The 24,547-nt window shown below is 42.4% G+C and overlaps 1 protein-coding gene across 4 annotated transcripts; it reads left to right on the top strand.

Moving 5' to 3' along the window:
• Positions 1 to 1,155: 1,155 nt before the first annotated feature.
• On the top strand, positions 1,156 to 23,263 carry smoc2 (SPARC related modular calcium binding 2). Of its 4 annotated transcripts, none has more exons than XM_044046226.1 (13): positions 1,156 to 1,845; positions 6,477 to 6,639; positions 8,758 to 8,864; positions 9,034 to 9,133; positions 10,896 to 10,940; positions 13,056 to 13,136; positions 14,555 to 14,629; positions 16,102 to 16,288; positions 17,488 to 17,570; positions 21,729 to 21,828; positions 21,941 to 22,188; positions 22,375 to 22,409; positions 22,570 to 23,263. In XM_044046226.1, the coding sequence occupies exons 1-13, from the start codon at positions 1,771 to 1,773 to the stop codon at positions 22,591 to 22,593; spliced, it is 1,323 nt and encodes a 440-aa protein (XP_043902161.1). In that variant the 5' UTR covers positions 1,156 to 1,770; the 3' UTR covers positions 22,594 to 23,263. The 4 variants fall into 4 exon arrangements, with proteins under 4 accessions (XP_043902161.1, XP_043902160.1, XP_043902163.1 ...); XM_044046225.1 differs by having other exon boundaries at positions 22,372 to 22,409; XM_044046228.1 differs by having other exon boundaries at positions 1,157 to 1,845; positions 10,896 to 10,931; positions 13,089 to 13,136; positions 22,372 to 22,409.
• The last annotated feature ends 1,284 nt before the right edge of the window (positions 23,264 to 24,547 follow it).

Raw genomic sequence — 24,547 nt, 5'->3', positions numbered from 1 at the left:
ACGATCGCACTGAAGAGTTATGGGAAATTGAGTGTCCGATACCTTCCATAGACGGGGGGATTTTCTTTTCGAATTTAGATCCCAGGAGAACTTGTAACTTTATTTTAAATGGGACACCCATGTTCTCTTGAAAACGGTCACACCCCAGATTTCTTTACTTACGTCATATGTCAACTCTGACATTTTGAAAACCGTTGAGTAGACTTTTTTCTCTGCAGATAGTTTTACTGTTCCAAAGGGTTGCACATGTATGAATGTAAACAATGGCTTGTCAAACGTGTTTGTCATCTCAGGTGCAGGTCAAAGTGCATAAAATCAAATCGTTTTGCAATATTAGCATTTGTTTCTCTTTGAAATAAGATACACATATGTCATATACGACATTAAAGTCCCTTTAACAAAATACAAAAGTACTATCAATGCTATCAGACTACTGTAAGGATGTATGTAGGAATCTTTGAAGGATAGTGAAAATTGCTTGTCTAGTTATTTCTTGTGGAACCACAGGCTGGGCCACTAAGAAGTTGGTTATGGGCTGCATGTGCTCCACGGGCCACCATTTAAATAGACAGGGTTTAAGCCAGTAACTGAATATAGACAAGCCTCCAGACTTCTAACAAATACCCAGCTGTATTACTGAAACGTTTAATTTATATTAATATTTATATTTTTCTTCAATAGTGACATTTGTGTGACATACTGACTCCAATCCAATCCAGTTCCAGATGCATTACCACCCTACCTACACAATATTTGAAAATCTAATATAAATATAATTTACTCTATATAAAACATGCAGTTTGAACAGTAAACTCCGTGGTGACAATGCAACTAACATTGCCTGTTAAAAAGTGTAGCTACTTGAATGCACCATTAGGTGGCGTTATAGTAGCAAGCTGACAAATGTGTGTATTAACAAGAAATGTTCCGTTTTAAAAGAGGCTATGTTAAAAGATTATAATTCATTATGCCACTACAAACCGAACTTCATCATAATGTGAATCAGCTCGGTGTCTCATCTCATCTCTACTGTGTGCTGCTTCTACAATTTGACTAAGTCTCTGGAGAATGAGGCGGAGAGGGAATTAAAAAACTCTGAGTGAGGGGAGGCGGGGGGCGTGTGGTGGGTGTCAAGCAGCAGGAGTGTTTGGGCGCACACTAGATTTCTTATCCTTGCTGGTTCTCTCAGCAGACAGTAGCTTCTCTCATCCCAGTCTCCTCCTGACCCATCATCAGAACAGTTTCCTGAAAGGGGAATTGTTGTGGTTTTGAAAGAGAGAAAAAAGGGGGGGTTGAACCAGGAGAATAATACCTGACGTGTTTGCCTCAGCTACCAGCAGCAGACGGAGTCCCTCCAAACCTACACCTACCAACCAACCGGCGAGGAAGCTGCCTGCATCCGATAAGGGATCTAGTCCACAAAATCAAGTGTGGAGGGGGTGTGGAGATTACAAGTAGAATTGGAAAGAGGGAGAAGAGACACCGAGGGAGGGAAAAGGTCAGGGACACGGGGGGGTTATCGCACTGCCAGAAATAAGGAGAGTGTCTACATAAAGGTTTTGGCAGACGAAACCAAGGAGACGAAGTGAAACAGACCAGCAACCCCTGCTCCACCACTGACAATTTTTTTCTTACAAGGACAACTGTGGATTTTTAAACATTTGAATCTTTTTACAGAAACAATATTTGTGCTTTGGAGAAGTCCAGGCAACACAGTCTACATTTTTGACCGTGCGTAATTTGGAGAGTTTATCACCGCGCTGCGTCAGGATGCGCGTCAGTCCGCTTCTGGTCTTCCTCTGCCTCCTGTGCGCCGGACGCGCTCAAAAGTTCTCCGCTCTCACGGTAGGAAGAACCACGCAAGTTTAAATATCGGTCTTCAATTTAATGTGATGTTTTTACATTCCACGCGTAAAAGTTTACACTCACTAACACACTTTTTTTTTCTCCACAGTCATAAAAAAGTCAATCTAAACCCAGCCATAGTCAACCTTGTGTCCTTTGATGGTCTTTTTTTTCTTATAATCATGAATACACATCGTGATTTAAGTGCAGTTTTATAGCAATTTATAGCCTATGATGATTTTAGTTGTAATCATTATAAGAATTTTCAGATGTCCCTTATTTTTCAGAAATCAAAGCTCAAGAAAATATTAGAAACCAAGATGATGTATTTTTACCACATAAGGGATAACTTAAGATATCATCCAACAGAGAGGTTACAATGTAAATGTGAAATGTTGTGAAGTCTAGGTCCCTGCAGATTGTATCTGAGAACCGGACAAAGCTACCGGCTGGTCTGTTTTTACCTCCCTGCAGCATCTTGGCTCATCTGCTCTTCTTCCAATTAACTCTTGTACTTGTAAGGGCCCTTAAGAGACTAAGGTGCTAGTGTCAGAGGGTCTGTGGCACCAAAAGAGCTTGAGGTGCTAGAGTCAGTGACGTTGTTTACAACGTGTCCACTTTTCTTCAGGTTCAGAAGAAAATGCATCTACAAAGCCGATGAGGGAGATTTCATGGCCACAGTCAAGTGCAGGTATCATGGTGAAGAAGGAATAACAGAGCGCGGAATGTGCCCTGTCAGAGGCTTCCCCCCCATGATTTAGAGTTTGAAGTGACAACCTCCTCCTCCTCCAGCACCATTATTTATGATCTGGGTGAAGATGCTTTAATATCCAACTGGAAACAAATGGCCATGAGTTGTTAACCTGCAGGTGAAGGGTCGCAGATCTTTTCTCCCTGATGGCGCTACAGAGCTGAGGAATGTGGGAAGTGTTCTGGGTAGATGCTCCCCTATATTTTCAGCACGATACACCATGCACATACTCTTTTGTGAATGTGTATATGTATATTGTTTCCTTATTAAAGGGTCCTGGGTGGTAATATTTACTCAGCACAGAATACAGCTGTCTGTGTGGTGTGCTTTGATATGGCACAGGCGAGGGTGCACTATGCTGTGGACGTGACCATAAGAAGGAAACATTTCTCCACTGTGGTTTATTAGACCTTTATTGGAATAGCACATGGGGCACTTCTAGTTTTATAGAACATTGTGGGTGATTAACGGTTTATTGTTTGAATGACATTGCCGGTTTACAGAGAGTGTACTCATGCCATATTTTAGCTAAAGCAGGCAGTAAAATATATGGGATATTTCCTCAGATTAAATTATAAACCAGACGTTGTCCGTCATTTATGGAAGGAAGAAATATTGCGCGAAAAAGATGAGAGAACATAAAACATTGGCTGCCCCTTTTTCAAATGTGCTGAGCTATATTAGTATAACTTATGGGCTTCATCGCCCACTTTTGTAAAATTGTGCACCTACCCACATGGTCACATGATCATCGTGGCCTTTCACAGCACCTCTCTTTCTTTTTAACATCTTTCATAGCAATTAAAGGGCTTTTCCTTTGATTGAGTTAGTAGCCTGGTTAAGCCTGTCACTTTCTTCCCTTTCCTCTATGCTGGAAACTAATGATCCCCTTTGCATCCTATAGCACCCATGTAGGAAACTCCCACCAAGGCCATTTAACACTTTTGCCACGGCTCTCAGCTGGGGCCCCTATTGACCCTATTGGTCTGCGGTGTGAGGGGCCTCTTTGGGTGCTGGAAGCGGGCCTCCTAGCCCAGAAGGCCCTTATCAGTCCACAATGTGCTCTCTGCTGGAGGGTCACCTCCTTCGTACTCCATTCAATCCCACAATACAGCAGAGCCAAGAGGAGGTAATAGGATTTGATGTGTATGCTGGTTGGTCTTGGAAAAGAAAAATTTCCCTTGCACTCCACCCGTCTCGCCCTCCCTCGCCCGTCTCTTATTCTTTTGCCAACCTCTTGTATTATTTGAGCAGATGCAAAAAGCATCATCCAAGAGAGGTCAAAGAAAGAAAGGGGGTATAATGAAAGGAAAGAGAGCAAAGTAAAGAGAAAGAAACGCAGAGAATGAATGAGGCAGCTGGCTGGAAGTGGAAAAGAAAAGGATCTAAGCAATACATGGATTTGAGTCACAATATGTGTTCTGTCTTGTTTGAATCTTTTGTATGAATTAGGGTGGAAGCTAAAACGAAGGTCATCCAGTTACTCCCAGTTACATCCAGTTGCACGGTTTTGCTGTGCGTGACAGTGATGCTGTCCTGAAGAGGCTGGAATGAGACATCAGGGGAGTGTCAGGGCTCTACCTTTGCCTCACCTATCTATCACCACAGAACAACACACGAAGATGGGCAGTAAAAAAGCACAGGTGGAAGAGGTCCTCAACACACCATAGTCCCTTCACGCTCGTTACTTTCACTGATCTTCAGATCTTTTGCTGCAGTGGTCATCTGCCTGACAGTGAATCTGGGTGGTTGATTTCATGGGTGGCCGATTTCATTGCAAAGAACTTAAAGAAAAGTGCTGTGTTCTTGGAGGCTTTTTATAAACTAGCAGGCGTTTGGCACATTCTGTTATGTGTGGGACAGTGGACATTTAGCAGGACGCTGGGCTGCAGAATGACTCTGCTTGAGTTGTCAGTCTATTGCCTGGCAAGGGCTGATATTGATAATGCTGGTGTGGTGTGAGCACCCGGGTGGTCAGTGTGGACTGTGGTGAGGCTATAGCAGTCGACCACCGAGCACAGCTGGACATACTTAGCCACCCCCGGAGCCGTCACTGGTGTTGGAAGATTGTGGACTTTTGCAAAAACCCGTCCTCAGACCAGGCTGTCACGCCTGCTGGACTTTATGTGAAGGGGTGAGCCATGAGAGACAGAGTGGAGGGTGAGAAGAGGTCACTGCCGCAGAAGGATGTCCTAATGAGTTTGGGGGGGACAGGGAAAGAGGGAGGCAACGGGAGACTGTCAGTTAGATGCAATGATGCAAACAATTTTTTTTTTTAAGAGACCAAGGAGGGGCAGGGCGGTGTTACAGCAACAGTTTGTTTATTTGTTAAATAACTAGCGTATCCAACTCAAGAAACAATATGCTTCTGTAAAGATAAAACCAAAGTGTGTAAAATCCAAGTATAGTCCTTTAGGTAACAGGTGCTTAGATGATGAGATCCCAATGTGGCATCTGCGTTTTAACAAATCATTAGATGAATAAAGTCTTCACAATAATCATTGTCATCTTCCTCACAGATGAAGTTCCCATGGCCTCCCCACTCTCAGAAAAAAGCATAACTGTTAGCCACTCTCATCACTCTTCCCACTGTCTGACAAGTGTTACACAGCACCCAACGCTGCAGTATCAGGATACTTTTACTTCATTCAAATGCATATATTATACAACAGTCAAATCTTTAAAAAATCCAAAGAAGAAAAGGCATGTTGTAAAGTTTGATTCAGTCCAAAAGACTCGTTTTCTCTCCCTGCGGCTGCTCTTCCAATGTGTTTGAACGGGCCTCGCCTATCTGATCCCCCATGAAGATTTATGAGTGGGTTATACCCCCACCCCACCATCCCAGGGCAACACCCCCTTTCCTACCAACCCTCTTCCAGGTGCATGTAGCCCTGAAGCCCTACCTGTCTGAATGCTGAGTGCTGCCACCAAAACCTCATCTCTCACTTCATTTGTAAGATGTCAGACACAACAAATCTTTTATTGCTGATCAACCCGCCCTCCTCCTGGATACATGCCTTTGCTTCTTCTACCCTGCCATGCCCTTTCTTTTCATAACTCACAGCAGATTTGTATGGCTTAAGCTTTAAGCGAGGGTTTTGATTCTTTGCTTTGTGCCACAGAAAGGTAAGTCCACAGTGTGTGTGTGTGTGTGTGTGTGTGTGTGTTTGCATGGGTGTGAAACAGAGAAAAGTTGCGGATGCCATTCAGGCAGATTCTGGAACCGTACATCCACTGAAAACTGAACAAAGCACAAAACAAAAGAGCAGAAACTGAATGAAAAATCACAGCAAATGTTTTCATCATAGGAGAAGACAAAAAAAAATCTGCGCAGTATTTATATTTGGATAAACAGCACCTGCATAGACATGGACACGGAGTTTTTCCCAATCATTTTTCCAGCGAGCTGAATAAATCATGCCAACTTTTTGAAAATCCAACACTCACTGTAGCAGAACAAAGCTCCTTGACATCTAGTTTATTCAGCCATTCATTCATTCACTTGCTTTTTCATCCATTTGTAGCAGTCACAGCTTGTTGCCACCCCAACCTTCACAGGCCTGCAGTGACAGTGGCTGTCCTTGTATTGTGCGTGCTGTTAATCAGTGCTTTATTGTGTGTTTCTGTCGATTATGAACATCTGATGACAGCTTAAAGGCTGAATTAATGTTTTGTATGAATTTGACAATGTTTGTCCAGTGTATTACCTTTTTGATTAAACATATTTCCCCCGATGCAGGCTCCAACATCTAGTTTTCTTACAGAATCACGCCTTATGTTTGAAGATTAAAATGTTTTGGTGCGGAGGTGACTGGTGCCCAGAAAAGGCTAATTTATTAATTGTTTTCTTTGCTTATCTGCTATTTTCTTACCTATGCAGTTCCTGCGGGTGGACCAGGATAAGGAGTGCAACATGGAATGCAGCGGAGCTCCTCGCAAACCGCTGTGTGCCTCCGACGGCAGGACCTTCACATCTCGCTGCGAGTTCCTTCGAGCCAAGTGCCGCGACCCCCAGCTAGAGGTCATCCGAGGGCCATGCAAAGGTTAGGTCATGAGTCACACTTTTCAGCACAGCCTGATGCTCTCAAATGTGCAGCGAGGGTCGCGGTGGAAACCTGTGGGTTAAATTCACTTCGGCATAATTGATTTTTTGAGCGCTGGGTGGATGAGTGGGGTTGACACACTGAGAGTGGGTAGGAGGGGGGGTGTCCTTCTGCCTCACTGGTTTCATCATTTCACATTTCACACCCATTTGTGCCAATGAAAGACATTCATTTGTCAAAACAATCCATTTGTTTAGATTTACTGATTTGGGGAATGAATGGTCTCATTTTCAGCATACTAGATGTAAAGCTGTACATGTGTGAGCAATGGAGGCCTGGAGATGAAAGGCAAACTGGGAAGGAGAGCCAGTGAGGTCAGACAGCTCACAGACTCCCTCATTGTTGTCGTTCGAAAGAAGAGCCCAGAAACCCCAACGCTTCAGCCCTGAATCCTCTCACCCAACCGCTCGCCCTAACTCTATACTAGTTAGTTGCTCTATAGACCGAGGACAATGCACTATTCTCACGTGTTATTTTATAAGATTGCTAATGCAGAGGGTGTTGTGAGCAAAAGAGTTGCTTAAAAAGACGTCTCATTTGATGGAAATAAATTCCACGCCCATGCTGTGTCTCTATGGCAACGTCTCTGAGCGGACATCTGGATATGGCGGACAGCGCCGGGACACAGAATAGAGGATTCCAGCTAGGAAGCTGAAAGGGACAAGGGTCTATGAAAGTCGTTTTGTATGCGTCAATAACAGTGGGTGTAGAAGTGTTTGGACCCCCCTCTGCTTCTGGACAGCCAGAGTGAAAGACACAGCAGCAGCAGCAGCCGCGTCAGCACCCGAAATAAACCAGAGGGCAGATCTGCCTTAGAAGCACAGAGATGGGATTGTGTGTTAAGGATGCTGAGACTGGCACCACATTTGTTTTCTATCACTGCGCTCAGATGATTCAAGTGTCCTGTCATTTTTTCCAGTCAGCTTTTTTGGTCAGAGCCCCCTGGAGAAAGACGATGGTTTTGGGTTTTTCCACCGGAGCTAACTTTAGCGTAACTCACTTTTCTGTTTTCCCCCATCCGGAAACACCCAGCATCTTTCCCCCCTCTCCTCTCCTCTCCTCTTCTCTGCTCTCCTCTTTCTCCAGTGACAGTGTCACACACACACACACACACACACACACACACACACACACACACACACACACCAGACACAAACCAGAGAGAAAACCGGGCACATTTCCATGCATGTGACTAATGGACAGCCCATTGAAAGACTTGCCAGCGACATGCAGCCTCCTGACCAAACTCAATGTTTTAAAACTTCCAAAAAAACATGAGTCACTGTCTTAATGTGATTTGAGCCTGACAGCCTGACGAGCATTTCGAGGCAGCTTATGTGTCACATCGAGTTACTATTAAACCCCCTACTGTCCCACATTTCCTGAGAGTTTGCACAGCTGGTGCTGTTAGTCAGGTGAGATGGGGCAGCTGTGGATTGACAGGATGAGCAATGTCCCTGACAGAGCGATGTGAGTGCAGTGCCCATTCATAGAATATCACTTTCCATTCGGGGGAAAGTGAATGGGAAAGTGGTGTAAGACGTTGGGAACCATCGGTGAAGGTAAACATTGTTTACCTCTCCTTTATATCAATGAATACTTGGAGGAGGCTGGAGTGGGAGATGTTCGATGTTTAGGAGGAGTGTGAGACAGACTCGGAGACATTAAGGAAGGGTCAGCTTTTCCTTATGCATCAGCCCTTTTCTTGAGTGACTGGAATGTTCTACAGTAGCAGCATGAGCTGCTTCGCTCAGTAATGGCTTTACCACCAGGCATTGTGCAGGCTTGCCTGACTTGCTCCTAATAAGACCGTGGGTGTTGGTTCTATTCCCAGCCACACAAGTATCTACCGCCTCTGAAATGTCTTGAATTGTTTCCTCTCTGTCTCTCCCTGCATTTCGCTTTCATTCTTCATCATCTGTGAGATTCAACATCTTTTACTGACTTTTTTAAGTGTTGGTTTCATAGTTGTGCGGCATAAGAAAATAGTTGAGCTGTGGGTTGAACCATGGGTCTCTGTGATGTGTAGTGATTGTGGTGATTTGTGGTGCTCCTCAGATACATCCAGATGTGTAGCAGAGAAGAAGTACACAGAGCAGCAGGCCAAGAAGGTCTTCCCACAGGTCTTTGTGCCTGTATGCAACCCTGATGGTACATACAGTGAGGTAATGAAACAAATAAAACACCCATAAACATAAAATAACAATTTTCTATTCATTTGTGTTATTATTAATGTATTTAATGTGAAGGCTCCTTCATAATTAAATTAAAATAAATGTAATTTCTGGTTTAGCATATTTTGGCTTTGTGTTTTTCATACTATTTTGATTGCAGGTTCAGTGCCACAGTTACACTGGATACTGTTGGTGTGTCACACCCAATGGCAGACCCATCAGCGGCTCAGCAGTGGCCAATAAAAAGCCTCGATGCCAAGGTGGGTAAAAAAAATCCCCGCAACTTGTCTTGCAATGGTAAACTTTTGCTGTAATAAGCAGTTCACTGCACTTGTGCAGACATAAAATGTTTCAATAAGCCCCATGTTTGACATTTTAAATGGCAGATTTTCAGTCATGTGGTTTGTGTAACGTTATGAAGCAACGATGATGCATCGAAATGCAGTATAGCATAGCATGACGTTCTCTCTGTGTTTGTGTGTTTGGGAGTCCTGTGAGAAAATGGTCAGCAACTTGACTCGCGGCCACAGGGTTTGAGGGCCACCCGAGGACTGAGCGTTGTCCAAGGCCTGGAGCTGTAGTGTAAATAAGCCTAATAGAAAAACCCTTGCTGCATAGCTGAGCAACTAAATGAAAGTGTTGAATGTGTTCTTAGAGGATGGTGTCTGCCAAACAATCAAATAACCAATGCCACATGTCATCCCTGCACTTCTCTGTGGGGCTGCCACGGAACTTTCAGCTTTCTCAGAATAGAGAGACATTTCCAGATGCAGTGGTTGTAGCAACGCTGGTTAAAACTGCCCGGCTGAACAGATATCGCCGTATACATTCAGTTTAAAAATGACTTAACGTCACTCAAACACTCAAAATGAATTACTTTTATATAGTTAATAGTTATTTGCCAATGTGCTTGTTTGTTCCTGTGGATATTATTTATATATTTATAATCGTCTGTCTCAACATCAGTGTTGGGAATGTTACTTTAAAAAAGTAATTAGTTATTAGTTAGTTACTCACTACTTGTTCCAAAAAGTAACTGAGTTAGTAACTGAATTACTCTATAATAAAAGTAACTTGTTACCAGGGAAAGTAACTATTTGCATTACTGTTAAAAAAAGTTGCTATATGTCAAAGAATTTGGATTTTTTTGTGTAGTTTTCACAAGTCAGTTGAAATGAGTAGAACAGACAGATGTTTGTACATAACCTTCTATATTTATTGCACGTCGACAGACGACAAGATGTTTATCCTGCACTTCAAGTATTATCTTTGTAAGAAAAGTAAGCAGTTACACCATATAAAGTGCATTTAACTCTAGCAAATTAAATCAAACTCTCTCAACCTGAGACAACAAAAGTAAACTTTTAAACAACAAAAAAGTGTGTTTAGCTCTGTAGTCTTATTCTTAATTAAATAAATCAAACTCTCAATAATCGGTGTTTTTGGCAACTAACTTTGTAGATGTGTGTGCCATTGTGAGATGCTTCATTAAATTAGAATTGATTACAACAGAGTTTTTGCTCCGGGACATAATGTACACATTACATGTACGTTCTTGCCTTTGATCACAATGAACTTGAAGAAGTGATTTTATCGCCACAAACAATGAAAATGCCAACTTTACATCGGAATCCTGACTCGCCATCTCTGCTGCTTCATTGATTCTGTTTAGCTGGTGTGTGTGTGTGTGTGTGTGTGGCGCGTATGCTGTAATGCGTGAAACGTGACTCTGCCTTGGTCAATCTTAATCGCTTACCTCGTTATTAATCCGCCTCCTCACTAGCTGTGAGCCAGGGGTGCGTTGGGATTACACAGTTTATTCAATCAATGCATAGTAACGCACCGCATTTTACGTCCAGTAACGTTAACGGCGCTGTAACGACGGGAAAAGTAATTAGTTAGATTACCCCGTTACTGAAAAAATAACGCCGTTCTTTTAAACGGCGTTATTCCAAACACTGCTCAACATAAAAAGCTTGTCTGGTGATGAATGTCTGAGTTGATTTCAACTTGTTTTTTCAGGATCCAAACAAGAGAGGGCGACCACACGAGAGCCAGGTAAAGCAGGTGAGACTGCAAATCGAGGAAAAAAACATTTTGAGAGGCATAATGACTCCTGATACGTGCACGTGTGCTTCCACGTTTGTTCATGTGCATGCGCGCGTGTGTGTGTGTGTGTGTGCGTATTTACTCGTGCATGTACATCTCCGTATTCATGTGTTTTCCTGCATCTGTGTTGGATATGTAGCAGGCAGGTCGCTTGTTACAGCTTGTCTCCCTAATATTTTGTCAATGCAAGAGCGAGTGAGCTGCCTGAAGGCTGATATAAAAGCAGGCTGTTATTGAGTAACAAGTCTTAAGAGAGAAGCTGTGGTGAGTTTTAATGCATACCGCCAGCGTACAGCACCTATAACCGCCTGTTGTATTTACCAGGCAGCCAAACATCCAGGAGGCAGCCAGAATGGAAGAACAATGACATCAGAAACTCTTCTCTAACTTTTCCTCCTCTTTGTCTTTCGTTCTTTTGCAGCAACAGACACAAGGAAACATTTACTCTTTGTTTCTCCTCCATATATTGATTCTGTCTCTCATCAACATAAACCTTCTTCCAGACACAGAACCACTATGTTTTCCTCCGGCTGCATTTAGAGATTATTTGTTGAACTGATGTGATTTGAAGACTTAAAAGTTGTCATTTCAGTTGATTCAGATTGATTCCTTATATGGTCGTGTGTGTGTATGTTCGTACTGTATGTATGAATATGTGTTTGAGAGAGAAACGTGTGTGTCCATCCTCCTGTGTTTGTCACATAGGTCATTCCCGTTAATGTGACATTATTGTTTACATTACCTCTGTCTCTGTAAACAGTCTTGGATATGGTGTCTGCCTGAGCCCAGCCATCTCATTACACATAGATCATGTGGGAATGCAAAAATTTGAGAGAGAAGCAAGAATTGTAGTTGAGGGAATAAGGAAAGAAGGACATGGAGGGGGGTTGCGGTTCAGTCTGAACTGGTTGAATAAACAGAGTGGTAAAAAGCAGAATAAACTGTAGTATTGTGGCGTGCCAGCACTGAAAATAACAGTGATTGTATCAATATTTTCATTTCGCAGAAGCCTATCAAGCATTTTACAGCAGCCATTGCAGCACTTTTATTATTATAATATTTGGTAAAGTTCATACATAAACCTTTTTTTACCATAAACCCAATTCTGGTGCTTAACTTGACAAATTAGCAGCTGACGACGGACAAACAGCAGTAAAACTAATGCCATTTGACCACAAATGGTGTGAGGCTTTCCTGGCAGATGCTAAAGGAGGTGCTACAGTCATGTAAAAGGCTGCAAAGTAAAGAGAGGTCACTAGTGGTTTATAGTAAATCCAAATCATAAAGACACTTTTTCAAATGACATTTCCATCCGTTTAGTGAGCTGAGTAATAACAGGTCTGCCTCAGTCTGTCATGCTTATATATTTTTATCCACTGAGCAGATGAATGGCTGGCACAACAAATACTGGATGTAAAATCCTGATTTTGCAATGGAGAATTCTTTGTTTAAGAAACGAAGTTAAGCTTAATCCAGTGACTGTATTAAAGATGCCCTGACTCATGCATTAACAGAGCTTTACTTTGTGCAGATTGAGTGACCCACACTGAGGTTAACCACACCTACGGCCGTGGTTTTACCCCTAAGCTGCTCAAAACCTCAGTCCCCATCTCCCTCCCACCACAAATCATACAAACAGAGGCCAAACAAACACTGAGCTCGATTCTCCCACTGTTAATTTGTTCATCTCATACTTGGCTTCTGCATCCTTAACCCCGTGTGTGTGTGTGTGTGTGTGTGTGTGTCCCACCTTCACACAGCATTCAAAACTAAAATGCAGGCAATGAAAGGATGGAGAAGATCATCGGGGACCACTGATCCACATTCATTAAAACTGACCTCAATCTGTCCTCAGTAGCTTAATGATCTCTCCTGTTGCATGAAGCAGTTATGGGAACATATGACCACTATTTTTTTCTTCTTACTCCAAGTCACCACTTTCATCTTTCAACTCTCATGGACATCTCTAATTGTCATCACCTCTACTTCTGTCTCCGTCCTTCTTGGCCCGGGCAATGTGCAAATCTCACATAGTTCAATATTCTCTAATCTAGCTTACTCTCGTAATTGTAGTCTCCTTGCAAATATTCTCCATTCTAAATGCAGATGAGACTGGTCTAGTGGTGGATCCACATCCCACTGCAGATGAAGAAGGTGAGCTTTTTTTTTTTTGTCAAACTGTGAGCTAAAATAATGTTTGATCTTCTGTCTGTGTTTACTGAGACGCCACTGACTGACTCCAAACCAAATCCCGTCCTTAAAAGGGAAAAAGAGCCTCATAGTTAAGGAAAGACTGAAGGAAAATATGATTGTAACACATTTTTATATTGATAATATTTAACAAGAAACGATTCCGAGAGACAGAGACTATGTCGTTTTTGTTGAATAGCCCCACTGTGGCCAATTATAAAATATAGGTTAATGCAAAAACTGTTTATTATGTGTGAAAGGGTATTAATGCTGTTAATCAGTTTTACTTTTAGACAGTTGGAGTATTTTTTATATTATATAACTTTCTTACTTGTATTATTATGTATTTGTTTTATTTATCTCTGATGTACAGCACTTTGTTTCAGCTGTTGTTGTTTTTAAAGTGGATTGGATTGGATTGGGAGTATTAAGTCCAAATTGCTATTACTTTATTTTGCAGGTACTTTGTACTCTATAGTGCACTAAAAATAGTATGGTAATAATTTGTAATAGTGAGGTAATATTATGACAATGTCATTGTATTTCTGTAGTAATCGCTATTAGCTTGGTATTAATAATGGAACATTTTAATATCAGTATTACAGTAACAGTAATTCTCATTATCATGCTATTACCTGAATATAACTTTGGAAATAACTGTAATATTAACCTTTTTTTTATTATACCATAATATTACCATACTTCTATAGACAATTCTGTAAATATGCATATATATATATATATATATATATATTTATATATATATATATATATATATATATATATGTATATATATATATATATATGTGGGTTTTTGCCAAAAGGCAAGATTTAATCTGTAGTCCATGTGTGAAAAGCAGGATAAGAATAAACACAGTTACTAGACTGAATTTGCAACTTGTCAAACATTGAACATTAATAGAAGCTGCCATGTCAACAGCAATGATAATACAGGAAACAACAACTTCAAAGTACCAAAACAAAAGCAAAGATAAAAACAAACGACCGGACAAAAATACACAAGAAAACAACATCCTACATTTCTCATGCAGTGAAGAAAATCAATCACTGTCACTTGGGCCAAACAGATGTTGCCCTGTTGTATTTTCCATGGACTGTTTTATGATTTGATGAGATTATTTGAAAAGACAGATTGAGACCCATAGTTACAGTTTACTTACTTCTGTTTCTCCTGCTGTATTTTTATGGACACAACTGTCATATGTAATTTATTCTGCATGTCTACAGCAGCAGTATGAGACACGATAACCTTGATGTGCTTTTTACAGTCTGTGAGTTTTGGAACCAGCAGGTTTGGCTCTAGTATAAACGAGTGTGTTTTCAATTGAAGCTAATAAAGCTGTCTCGGTGATTTCTTTCAGACATCATTTCCCAGTACCCCACTCTGTGGACAGAGCAGGTTCGCAGTCGACAGAACAATAGAACCAGAGCACCATGTGAGTTTCAAAGACCACTTTTTTCTTTAATGAAGGCGATGGGGTGTTTGCAAACCTCAACTGAAAGCACGCTCTCTGTTTTTCCTACTTGTGTGAGCAATCATGGTTTGAGGCTTTTCCTGTCTTTTAAGGACAGATGGTGGCTTGTGAAACCAATACATCTTGGTGTTGGAGTGCAGTAGGCTTTGAGGATCTGCTTCTCTGTGGTTCTCTCCATTGCGGCGTATCTTTAATTATCAGCACATGGCACAAACACAGGATGTCCTATTCTTTTAGCTACTCCATTCTGCTCTCCGGTTGAACACATGCTTGTTTGCGTTGTACAGATAAGCAGATTTATTTATTTTTTGTGCACTTGGAGGAATTATTTTGAACCCATCTTAAAGATGAGAACCCTGTGTGCATATGCGCATTTGTGTGTGAATCTCATTATCATAATTTACAACCAATAAAAAAGCCTGAGAAATGCAGCATTGATGGATTTGATTACCATGTGCTCTTTGGGCTATTGGGGTGAAAAGAAAAAAAAAACAACAAAGAGAGCCCATACGGAGGAACTGGAGCGAAGCAAGTCGGTTGAGAAACCGGGGAGGCATTTCATTTGGTCTCTTTTGTGTGGGTAAAGATCTCTAATGAAAATAAACAAAGAAAAGGCATATCCATAATCCCACAGTAGCTTCCGAGCCTCGAGGCAAGCACCAAAGAAAGGGACAGCGTGGTGATGAAAGCCTTCATAGCCTGAAAAAACCATGAGTTTAATATTCAAATCTCTGTTGGAGAACCTCACTGCAGAGATTCAGGCGACTACGCACAAAAAAGTCTGATTAGATCCTGGTGGGGCTCTGCAAAGCCCCGTCTTTCTAATGAAGTTCCTAGAGCACTGCAGTTTTTCCATGTGTAAACATATAGATCCCTGCTACTTTACCCAGCAGTACTGAGTCACTGTGTGTAGGTGTGTGAAAGCAAAAGTGTGGCTGACCACCGTTCTGCTTTTGTCCCGTCTGTTTCTTTCTCTGTCACACACACACACACATCCACAGAGGGCAGTTGAGTGTCCAAATATTTACTTAACTTGGGGCATAGGGAGCTGTACGTAGTCATTAGCCCGTTAATGTCCGTAAACAGTGCCACGGGGGCCTGATACAGCAGTCTACACACACTGTCTCCAAACACTCATCCTCCTCCTCTTAGTCGTCCTCCTCCAGCTCTGGGATTTTGTAGCATTGCAATGAGAGCGCGGCTGTGAGCACCTTTCTTCATTCAACTGAAATCATTTGGTAACACTTTACATAAATAACAACGTCATAGTGTGATAATAAGGAAATACTATTACAGTAATACTGAAAATAAAACCCACAGAGCCAGGTCATACTTTAATGTGATTAGTGTGACCACGAAATTAAACATTTGTGTGAGACAATCCGCTTAGAGATCTGCTGATTTCATTTTTAACCTGTGACTCGTCTCTCCAGCCTCATCATGTGACCAAGAGCAGCAGTCTGCCCAAGAAGAGGCGAGGCAGCACAAGAACGATGCCGTCTTCATACCAGACTGTGCCCATGGAGGACTGTACAAGCCGGTCCAATGCCACCCGTCCACCGGCTACTGCTGGTGTGTGCTGGTGGACACTGGTCGCCCCATTCCTGGCACCTCCACCAGGTGAGAGAAAGTTCACCCGTGCAATATTTGGTGGCTTATCTTTAATCTACTTTTAACCCAAATTTGCAGAGATTTGTGGAATTTATTGCTCTGTTCCCTTTGGCAAACAAACCAGCCAGTTGTTACACAGAGAGGGTAACTGATCATTAGCCACGTTAACACAGCAGAATGACCAACTGACAGGGAGGCTGTCCAAACTGGATGACCCAGTTGCATGACCATTGTTGGCTCACTGAATACTAAGCATCGTCTTGCTCCAGGTTTTCTGAGGCTTCATAATTATGCAAAATTAGTCACGTTAAAGCTCCAGTGCACAATGAGCAGTGACATCAGACTTTCCCCACTCCTCAGGTGAGCGTGAGCTTTCTGAACGCACAACTCTAGATTCATATTCCAACCGTTTGCTACCATCTCACCATCTGGCTGCACTAGCATAGCTGTTATGTCTCTGCCTTCCCTTTGGCAGTTTTGACTTAAAACACATCACTATGTGTGCATTTAGCGTTTAGCACTACAGTCTTAATTAGAGGAAAGAGAGGCAGGGAAAAAGGAAATCTGACTCTGACTTTGATGCTCAGAAAAAGTGTGACATTATCATGCAGACAGACATGGCCACCACTGATGAGACAGAGCAACTCAGTGGTTTGAGAAGCAGCAGGTCAGAGGTCAGTCAGACTGGCAGAGTGAGGCACTGGTGCACTCTTATTGAGCAGGGAGGCTGGGTATCAAATTAACAAGTCTCCAGGCAGAGTGCCAGACACCACATTAGCACACATATGGAAGCATGGACTTTCCCCCCTTCTCTCTCCTTGTCCCAGAGCAGCTTCTGCTCTCTTCACACAGCAGCAGTTGGGACTTCATCAGCTCCACAACAAGGGAGGCTGTGAAAGCTTCCTTGTGTCCCACGCTCTCTGACGGCCTGTCTGCCTCTCTCCCTCTATCTCACACTTTTTGCACTGCCCCTCCTTTCTGTCCTCATACCAGCTGCAAATCCTTCCCCTCTTCTGGAAGTCTTTCACAGCCTCTGGTTTGCCACATAACAATTATTTGAATCCCAGAGACTGAACTGTTAGGGAGTAATTGGAAAACATGGGGTTTCTCTCTTTTATCGTTCTGGAAAAGACTGTTTAAGACGTCTTTATATCCATTTCGACTTTGAATTAATTGGCGTTTTTCTCACATGGTGTGTTCTATTACAGGTATGAACAGCCAAAGTGTGATGGCAATGCGAGGGCTCATCCAACTAAACCCAAGGACCATTACAGAAGCAGACATCTCCAAGGTAGGTCTCCAAAGACTGGACCAAGAAGCAGCAAAGTAGTAGACCTCAAATTGCTGCGATGCTTCCAAGGTTGTGATAACAGTGTGTGTGTGTGTCTGTGTGTGTGTGAGAGAGAGACACTATAAGCACTGGTGGTCAAGGAAATGCTTGATAATGAGTTGAGGATTACCAGATACTGCCCCTCACTGGTCAATAAGCAAGGAGACAGAGACGGATCGGGGGCAGGATTACTCTTAAACTGACATGGAGGACGGAGGATAGTGGGACGATATCATGGAGGAGAGACAGCAGGGAGGAGAGGTGGAGATAATGGATAATAGGATGCCAGAGACAGGTAGTGATAGAAAGACTGACAACTGTGTAGATAAGTAAATTGAGGGCAGGAGGGCACTTTGGGATGGGGTCGGTTTAGTTGCAGGTGAGACTGTGTTTGCTTTGATAGATAAAAGTTTGCTTGTCTGGATTTGACACTTTAAATTGTGAAAACATTGTATGTTTGAGAGCAATTTACAATTAGATAGAGAAATGAAGTCACACAAATGTCACAATAAATTGAAATAGTCGAGATAATTTCGGCAATTATCTAAAAGCAATTAATTCACTTAGAGGGCTGGTCACTGTGGTCGAATGGCTTCACAAAATAACTCAATTTCACATTGCAATGTCTGTGTTCTACCCACACCACTGGTCTCTGTGATGCTATGAGACCACCAACAGTCCCTAAGGCAGTGATTCCCAAAGTGTGGGCCACGGCCCCCTAGTGGGCCATGGCAGTACTGCAAGTGGGCCGTGAAAGGTCATTGGCTGCCAGCCATTTTCAATGCAGTGGCCGATTTGACGTCAATAGCAGTCAATGGCAGCCAATGAGTTAAATATAAATAAATAAAGACGTGTTTTAACGATTTAAAGTGCTGTAAAGTATGTATGATGGATTTGAAGAAATGCATATAAGGAGTAAAACATCATTTATCTGACCTAGTATAGCAGGTGTCACCGTATTTGTAAAATCAGCACAAGGTTGGCGTCACTCAATCATGACTCAGTCTTTTTTTGCACCGCGTTCGACGTGAATGTGAGCGGGACTCTGAAAATCCGGCACAACAATTTTGTGCCGCTTATTTGCGATGCGTCTGCTAAACACCTCAAATATTAAACTGAGCCCAAGCTGTGATTAATTTTAAATGTGCATCAAAATCCATGTTTTGAAGGATTTCAGGTGGTATTTTCTGCCTGTTAAAGGCTTCATTATGTTGATGTTGGGTTTAATATTGTGGCATTTTATCTGTATTTGGAAACCTATTGTTATCTGAAGCATCTATTTTATTGACAATAATAAATGAAGCTCTTTCTCAAACTATATGTTATAAGCAACACAGTTTTACAGCACAGTGAGTGGCGTCTGTTCAGCTTTATTTTCATTACACTTATAAATTCTCAATGGTACATGTCATCCTTATTCATTTGTGTCAGTCATCAGGCATGGCTGGTCATAAAACCAGTGCAAAGTGAAGTTATAGCTTGCAGGTGATGCTGACAACCAAATCACAGTGTAAAGCTGAGTGCTGCCTGGCAAACTTGCCTTTTTTGGTGGTTTGGTAAACATGTTAATAATCCAGCAGCGGATGAACAGAGCTGCCACTGTTTCTGTCCCATCCATAACTGTTTATTTAAGAGTTTGCCAGACCAGAGCTGTGCTCTCTGCTCGCAGGTGCTGCGTTTAGTAGCAGAGCAGCACTCTGTCTCTGCATCAAGGACTTTTGTATCGTGTGTATAAAACAGTGAGATTGGCTGTCAAAGATGAATGTTCCTCAGACCAATACATGCTCCTGGTCTTTGCCTTCCAGTGGCAGCACTGGTAAATATTTTTACTAATCTATGGAGCAGGGAAAATTACACTGTGGCGGAAAATGCAACTATCCCATGAGAAAGATCATAAGCCCAACAAAACACCTTCATAAACACTGTGCTGTGTGACAACAAAAAAAAACCAAACAGCAATCAGCTTACACAGTCACTCATACAAGTACACACACTTCATTGTAAACATTTAACTCAAACCTGCAACATTTCACCCAGGCCTCCAATTATTCTCAGAAAATACAGCATCTTATTTTCTCTCTGTGAAATTGCATCAACAGCTGTAAACCCTGTTGCTGCAGTATACGGAGCTGGGATAATTATAAATGTTGCCTTCTTGTTGCTGCAGCTTATTTGCTGTTGCAGCACAGGTGTTGAGAGGTTTATGGGGGAACGAGGCAAGATAGGAACAACTCGCTCTAAAAGCAGCAGGAGAGGAAAGCAGTATATTCAGCTCTCTGCACAGAGCAGACTCATGGGATAGCACTGAGGCAGTGCTGACAGGACCCTGACCCATATGGCTGCATAGAAAAACACTGCTTCTGTCTGACACTAACACAGGGTCACACACATGCAAATATAAAGTACACTTTCTGGCCAAGGGCAGCAGAATTATGGGGGTTTGTGTAGAATGGCGTAGATGTTGAGATTTTCAGCAAGAAAAATGTAATCACTCGAGGCTTTTCTCAGCTCGATTCCGCCCCGTATCTGGTCAAATGCAGACATTACATAATTATAATCATTGCAAAGTAAGGCAGCAGACGTTTGCTGCCACAACCTCGAACCGAACGGAAAATGGCCAGACTCAATTTCCTCTGAATGGCAGCAGGAACATTTGTGTCCTGCCCTTCAGCGAAACAGTGCCCAGACAGACAGAAGCTGATCTGTCCCGCCCCCACAAGAAACACTCTTGCTGCCAAGAGGGTAGGACTGTACCCTTAATGGTGGCTCCCCAATTTGAATGAGCTGCAGACATGCTTGAATTCCTGCAGCATTATGGAAAGGACATATGCTCTCATTGAAAAACACTGAGCTTCATGTCCAACTTCCATCCCACAAATCTCTCTACAGTCAGGGGCCAGATAAAAACACTTTGCCTTCTGACGGTGCAATTGTGTGACTGTCTAGACTCATTTACCACAAAAAGCTCAGAAAAGCACCAGTTTGGCCATTGACAGGTAGGTCAGATATTTTACTGGACTCGGGCCTGGGAGGACCCACTAAAACTTAACTGCAGGTCTGTTCAGCATGTAAAGGAGACTGGAACATGTGAATATTTTAGTCCTCAGCTTGGCGCAGGTTGCCAGAGCCCTGTGCTACTTGGGAAAGGTGGAGTGGAGGCTGGGTGCTGGGTGTTTACACCGATGCTGGTCGCCACCTGTTAGAGACAGGCAAAGCATGCTATTATCTGCAACACAAGAGAATCTGGCCCCGCAGGCCTGGGCCATAAAAAGAGAATTTCTTGTTCTCTGCAGGCAGAAGAGCAGAAGGAAGTTAACCTGTGAGAAAGTAGAGGAGAGCCCAGAGGAATCCAGGAATCTCTCAGGCTTCCATTGCCTTCAGCTCTTCCAGAACAACCTCTGCATCACTCTTGTGGCCTAACAGACAATTACTATCATTAGGGTCATTCCACTCCAGTTGTCCCTGATTTTACCTTACCCTTTCAAGCCATCAGTCTGCATGAAATAATGCTTTTCTGTCAGTTTTAGTCGGGCAGTTAGTGATAGATTTACCCTCATAGGATGATGGGTTAATTATGTCTGATATTTCAAATAGTAATCACACCACATATTAAAGTTCGGCTGCTGTGGCTGTTAATCTCTAATACATACCTTTAAATCAGACATCCCTCAGTTAAAATCCTATAAGTCGAGACTCTATTTGATCCCCTTGATGTGTCAGGTGAGTCTCAGGTGCTGAATGGACCCTCTTGTCCATACATACACTATTCTGTGACATCTTCTGTGCCCCAGGCTGTCAAAACCACTCAGGGGCCCCCAGGATGATTGGCAGGGAACTCTCTTCCTGCTCCACATGAGGGGAGGTCTGACACTTTATGGGAGGGAGTTAAAGACAACTGTGAAAGTCTTGTTTGGGTATATTTTCTCCTCTGCTGACTTTATGTGCTGTTCACATTAAAACTACACCGGCTGTTACAACAAACATGTTTTCAGGACGCCTATGACAGCAGCATTCCACCTCAACACACATGTTCAGTGCTGTGATGCACATTTTTTTTGTGTTTGATGAGAATCCTTGCTTCCAAATGAACTGTATACGCATCTGTGGTTGATTTTCCAGGCTGTCCTGGGGCAAAGAAAACAGAGTTCCTGACAAGTGTTCTTGATGCGCTGTCGACAGACATGGTGCACGCTGTCACAGATCCAGCGTCAGCCGGAAGGTATGTCGCAACAGTATACCAGCGGGCTCAGTCATTTACAATAAGGCCCAAATGGACTGTGTGCTCCAGCATCCGAGACAATTGACTGAATCTAATGATGCCTGTCATTTAGGATGGCCGAGCCCGACCCCAGCCACACCCTGGAAGAGAGGGTGGTCCACTGGTATTTCAGCCAGCTGGACAAAAACTCCAGTGGGGACATTGGAAAGAAGGAGATTAAGCCTTTCAAACGCTTCCTGCGCAAGAAATCCAAGCCAAAGAAGTGTGTGAAGAAGTTTGTTGAGTATTGCGACATCAGCAATGACAAGGCGCTTTCACTGCAGGAGTTGATGGGCTGCCTCGGGGTGACCAAAGAAGATGGTGAGTAGAACAATCTTAATCAAATGTTTAGCAGTGAAAAGAGCAAATGCTGTCTACCAGCAAAGGATTCCCCTTGTGGCAAACCTGCTTTAATCTGCATCTGTTTGAAATAATGAAGAATGTTTTTGTAGTATTCTTCATATTGTGCCTGTTTACGTTTCTATCTGTTTTTATATCTCCCAGCAGCCAAAGCAGGAGAAGGCGTATCCTCCAGTAAACTTGTAAGTTACTGTCTCCTCTCATACTGTTGGATAAAGTGTCCTTCAAGGAAACAATGGCACAACAGCAGTCTAACTTAAAATGCATTGTTCAAGCTCTGCCAGTGATGACATATTCAGGAATGTCATTAAAAATGTTGTCACTTTAATTCCCTCTCCTCAGAATCAGTCCAAGAGGCAAGGCTAAGCCCACAACTGAGATCTCCCCTCCTGCATGGAGAATGTGCCCTCACCAATCGGCAATAATGGGAACCATAGTATTTGCACTTTGTACTTTAAAAGAAATGTAAATTCACTTTGTAGAAATAAGGTATTTAAACAGACTGCTGAATCTGTGAATGATGTAGTTAGCTTTTTATGTCCTGACAAACAAAAATGATTTAACACATACAATGTATGTGTCCTTTGTGTATCTAAAAAAAATGTATTTTTTTTTTCAAAGTTGAACAAGTCTTATTGTTTGATGTTACATTTTTGTGCCCCTTCTCCCATTGTACCTGTCCTGTCATATTAATGATGTTTGAATCACTGCTACGATAATTTAGATTGATCATGTCCTGAAATATAGCATCGTTTCCTGTGCTCTGTACAGCAGTTTGAATGAATGTTTTTCATCATTAAATCATAAAAAACCTACATTACATTTATTCATTGTTTATTAGAAATAAAGAACTCTTTTGTAAAATTCTGTGCTCTTTGAGTCAGCCAGTCTTAATGTGCCTAAAATGGTGAATCAGGGATTAGATTCTCTCTCATCCAATTAGTCTTTTATGTTTTCTGTCCCATTATGTAAATGTTATAATGTCTGTTATTTTGTGTTTTCTTGCTGGATATTTAATAAAATACCTTTGTTTGTCTTTAGGAGCCAAGTATTAGTCACACATAGCAAAGGTCGTGTATCATCCCCTTTTAAGACAGCATGCCAGTTCCCCTGCGGCATCATTTCAGAATGGGAAAAAAAAACAAACGAATGGTATTTATTTCTGTTCTTGTCAAAGATTCCCCATGTGGACTGAAGACAGATAAATTGACTTATCTCAGCTGTTTGTCATGTGAGTGCCCATTAAAAGGGCGTTATATGAGCTAGTGCATGTGTGTGTGTGTGTGTGTGTTAAGATGTATTTGCATAAAGTATGCTTACATGTATATGGCGAATGTACATTTAAAGAGTCACAGAGGATTGAATAGATTCTTTCTTAACATTCATCTTAAGGTAGCTTTGACACATTACACAGTACTGTACATTGTTTCTGCCTGATTATGTTGGGGCTACTAAGTGTTAAGCCGTGGCTTTTCACACAGAAAGTCCCCTATAGTGCAGAGGGACTAACCTCAGACTGACCTGCTCACTCAGGCTTAGCCTCTAATTTATGATTAACACATTAGTTTCTGGTCTGTGAAATAATCCAGCCTAATGGTCTGGTTTTAACACCCCAGGAGAACAGAGGAGAGATTATCACTGTCTGCTCTAAAATGGTGGATTAGACATGGATAACCTATGGCCTTTTTAAGCACTTTCTCCAGCCACAGCAACAGAACAGAATTAATCCCCCAAACCGGCAGAGATGTATAAATGTTTGTCCCTCTGAAGAAAAATTGCTTATAACTGTACCGCCTACCCTGCCTTTATGCACAACTACATTTGTTTGGGCCCACATGGCGGAATAGTGGTTAGCACTGTTACCTTGCAGCAAAGAGGTCCAAACAAGGGCATGGCTGTATGGAGTTGCATGTTCTCCCTGTGTGTGTGTTGGTTTTCTGCGGGCACTCCGGTTTCCTCCCACAGTCCAAAGACATGCAGAGGTTAATTGGACACTCTAACTTGAAAGTAGGTGTGAGTGTGAATGGTTGTTTGCCTCCATGTGCAGTCCCTGTGATGGACTGGCAACCCTTCCAGGATGTACCCTACATTTGCCCACATAGGGCACCAGCAGCCCCTCAACCCTCACCATTCATTATCATTTTATCTACTGGGGAAATCATTTGGTTTTCCCTGATTTGCCTGCTCAGACTATAGACACAAACACAGACATTTCTGTAACATGCCTGTCATCCATGCACATGTTCATGGCCTGAAACTCCCTGAAGGTGATGTTAGTACCATGCCCAGAGCAACATTTGCTTTTCCCAAACAGACAAAT

Source organism: Solea senegalensis, linkage group LG15, assembly GCF_019176455.1.
Source record: "Solea senegalensis isolate Sse05_10M linkage group LG15, IFAPA_SoseM_1, whole genome shotgun sequence".
Lineage (NCBI taxonomy): Eukaryota > Metazoa > Chordata > Actinopteri > Pleuronectiformes > Soleidae > Solea > Solea senegalensis.
Note: the sequence above shows the minus strand (reverse complement) of the source record. Positions and strands in the feature narration are given on the sequence as shown.

Coding starts and splice junctions, on each gene's coding strand:
- smoc2 (XM_044046225.1), top strand. CDS start 1,771: ATGCGCGTCAGTCCGCTTCTGGTCTTCCTCTGCCTCCTGTGCGCCGGA. Junction 14,630..16,101: donor CAATAGAACCAGAGCACCAT/GTGAGTTTCAAA, acceptor TCGTCTCTCCAG/CCTCATCATGTGACCAAGAG. Junction 22,410..22,569: donor GCGTATCCTCCAGTAAACTT/GTAAGTTACTGT, acceptor CCCTCTCCTCAG/AATCAGTCCAAGAGGCAAGG.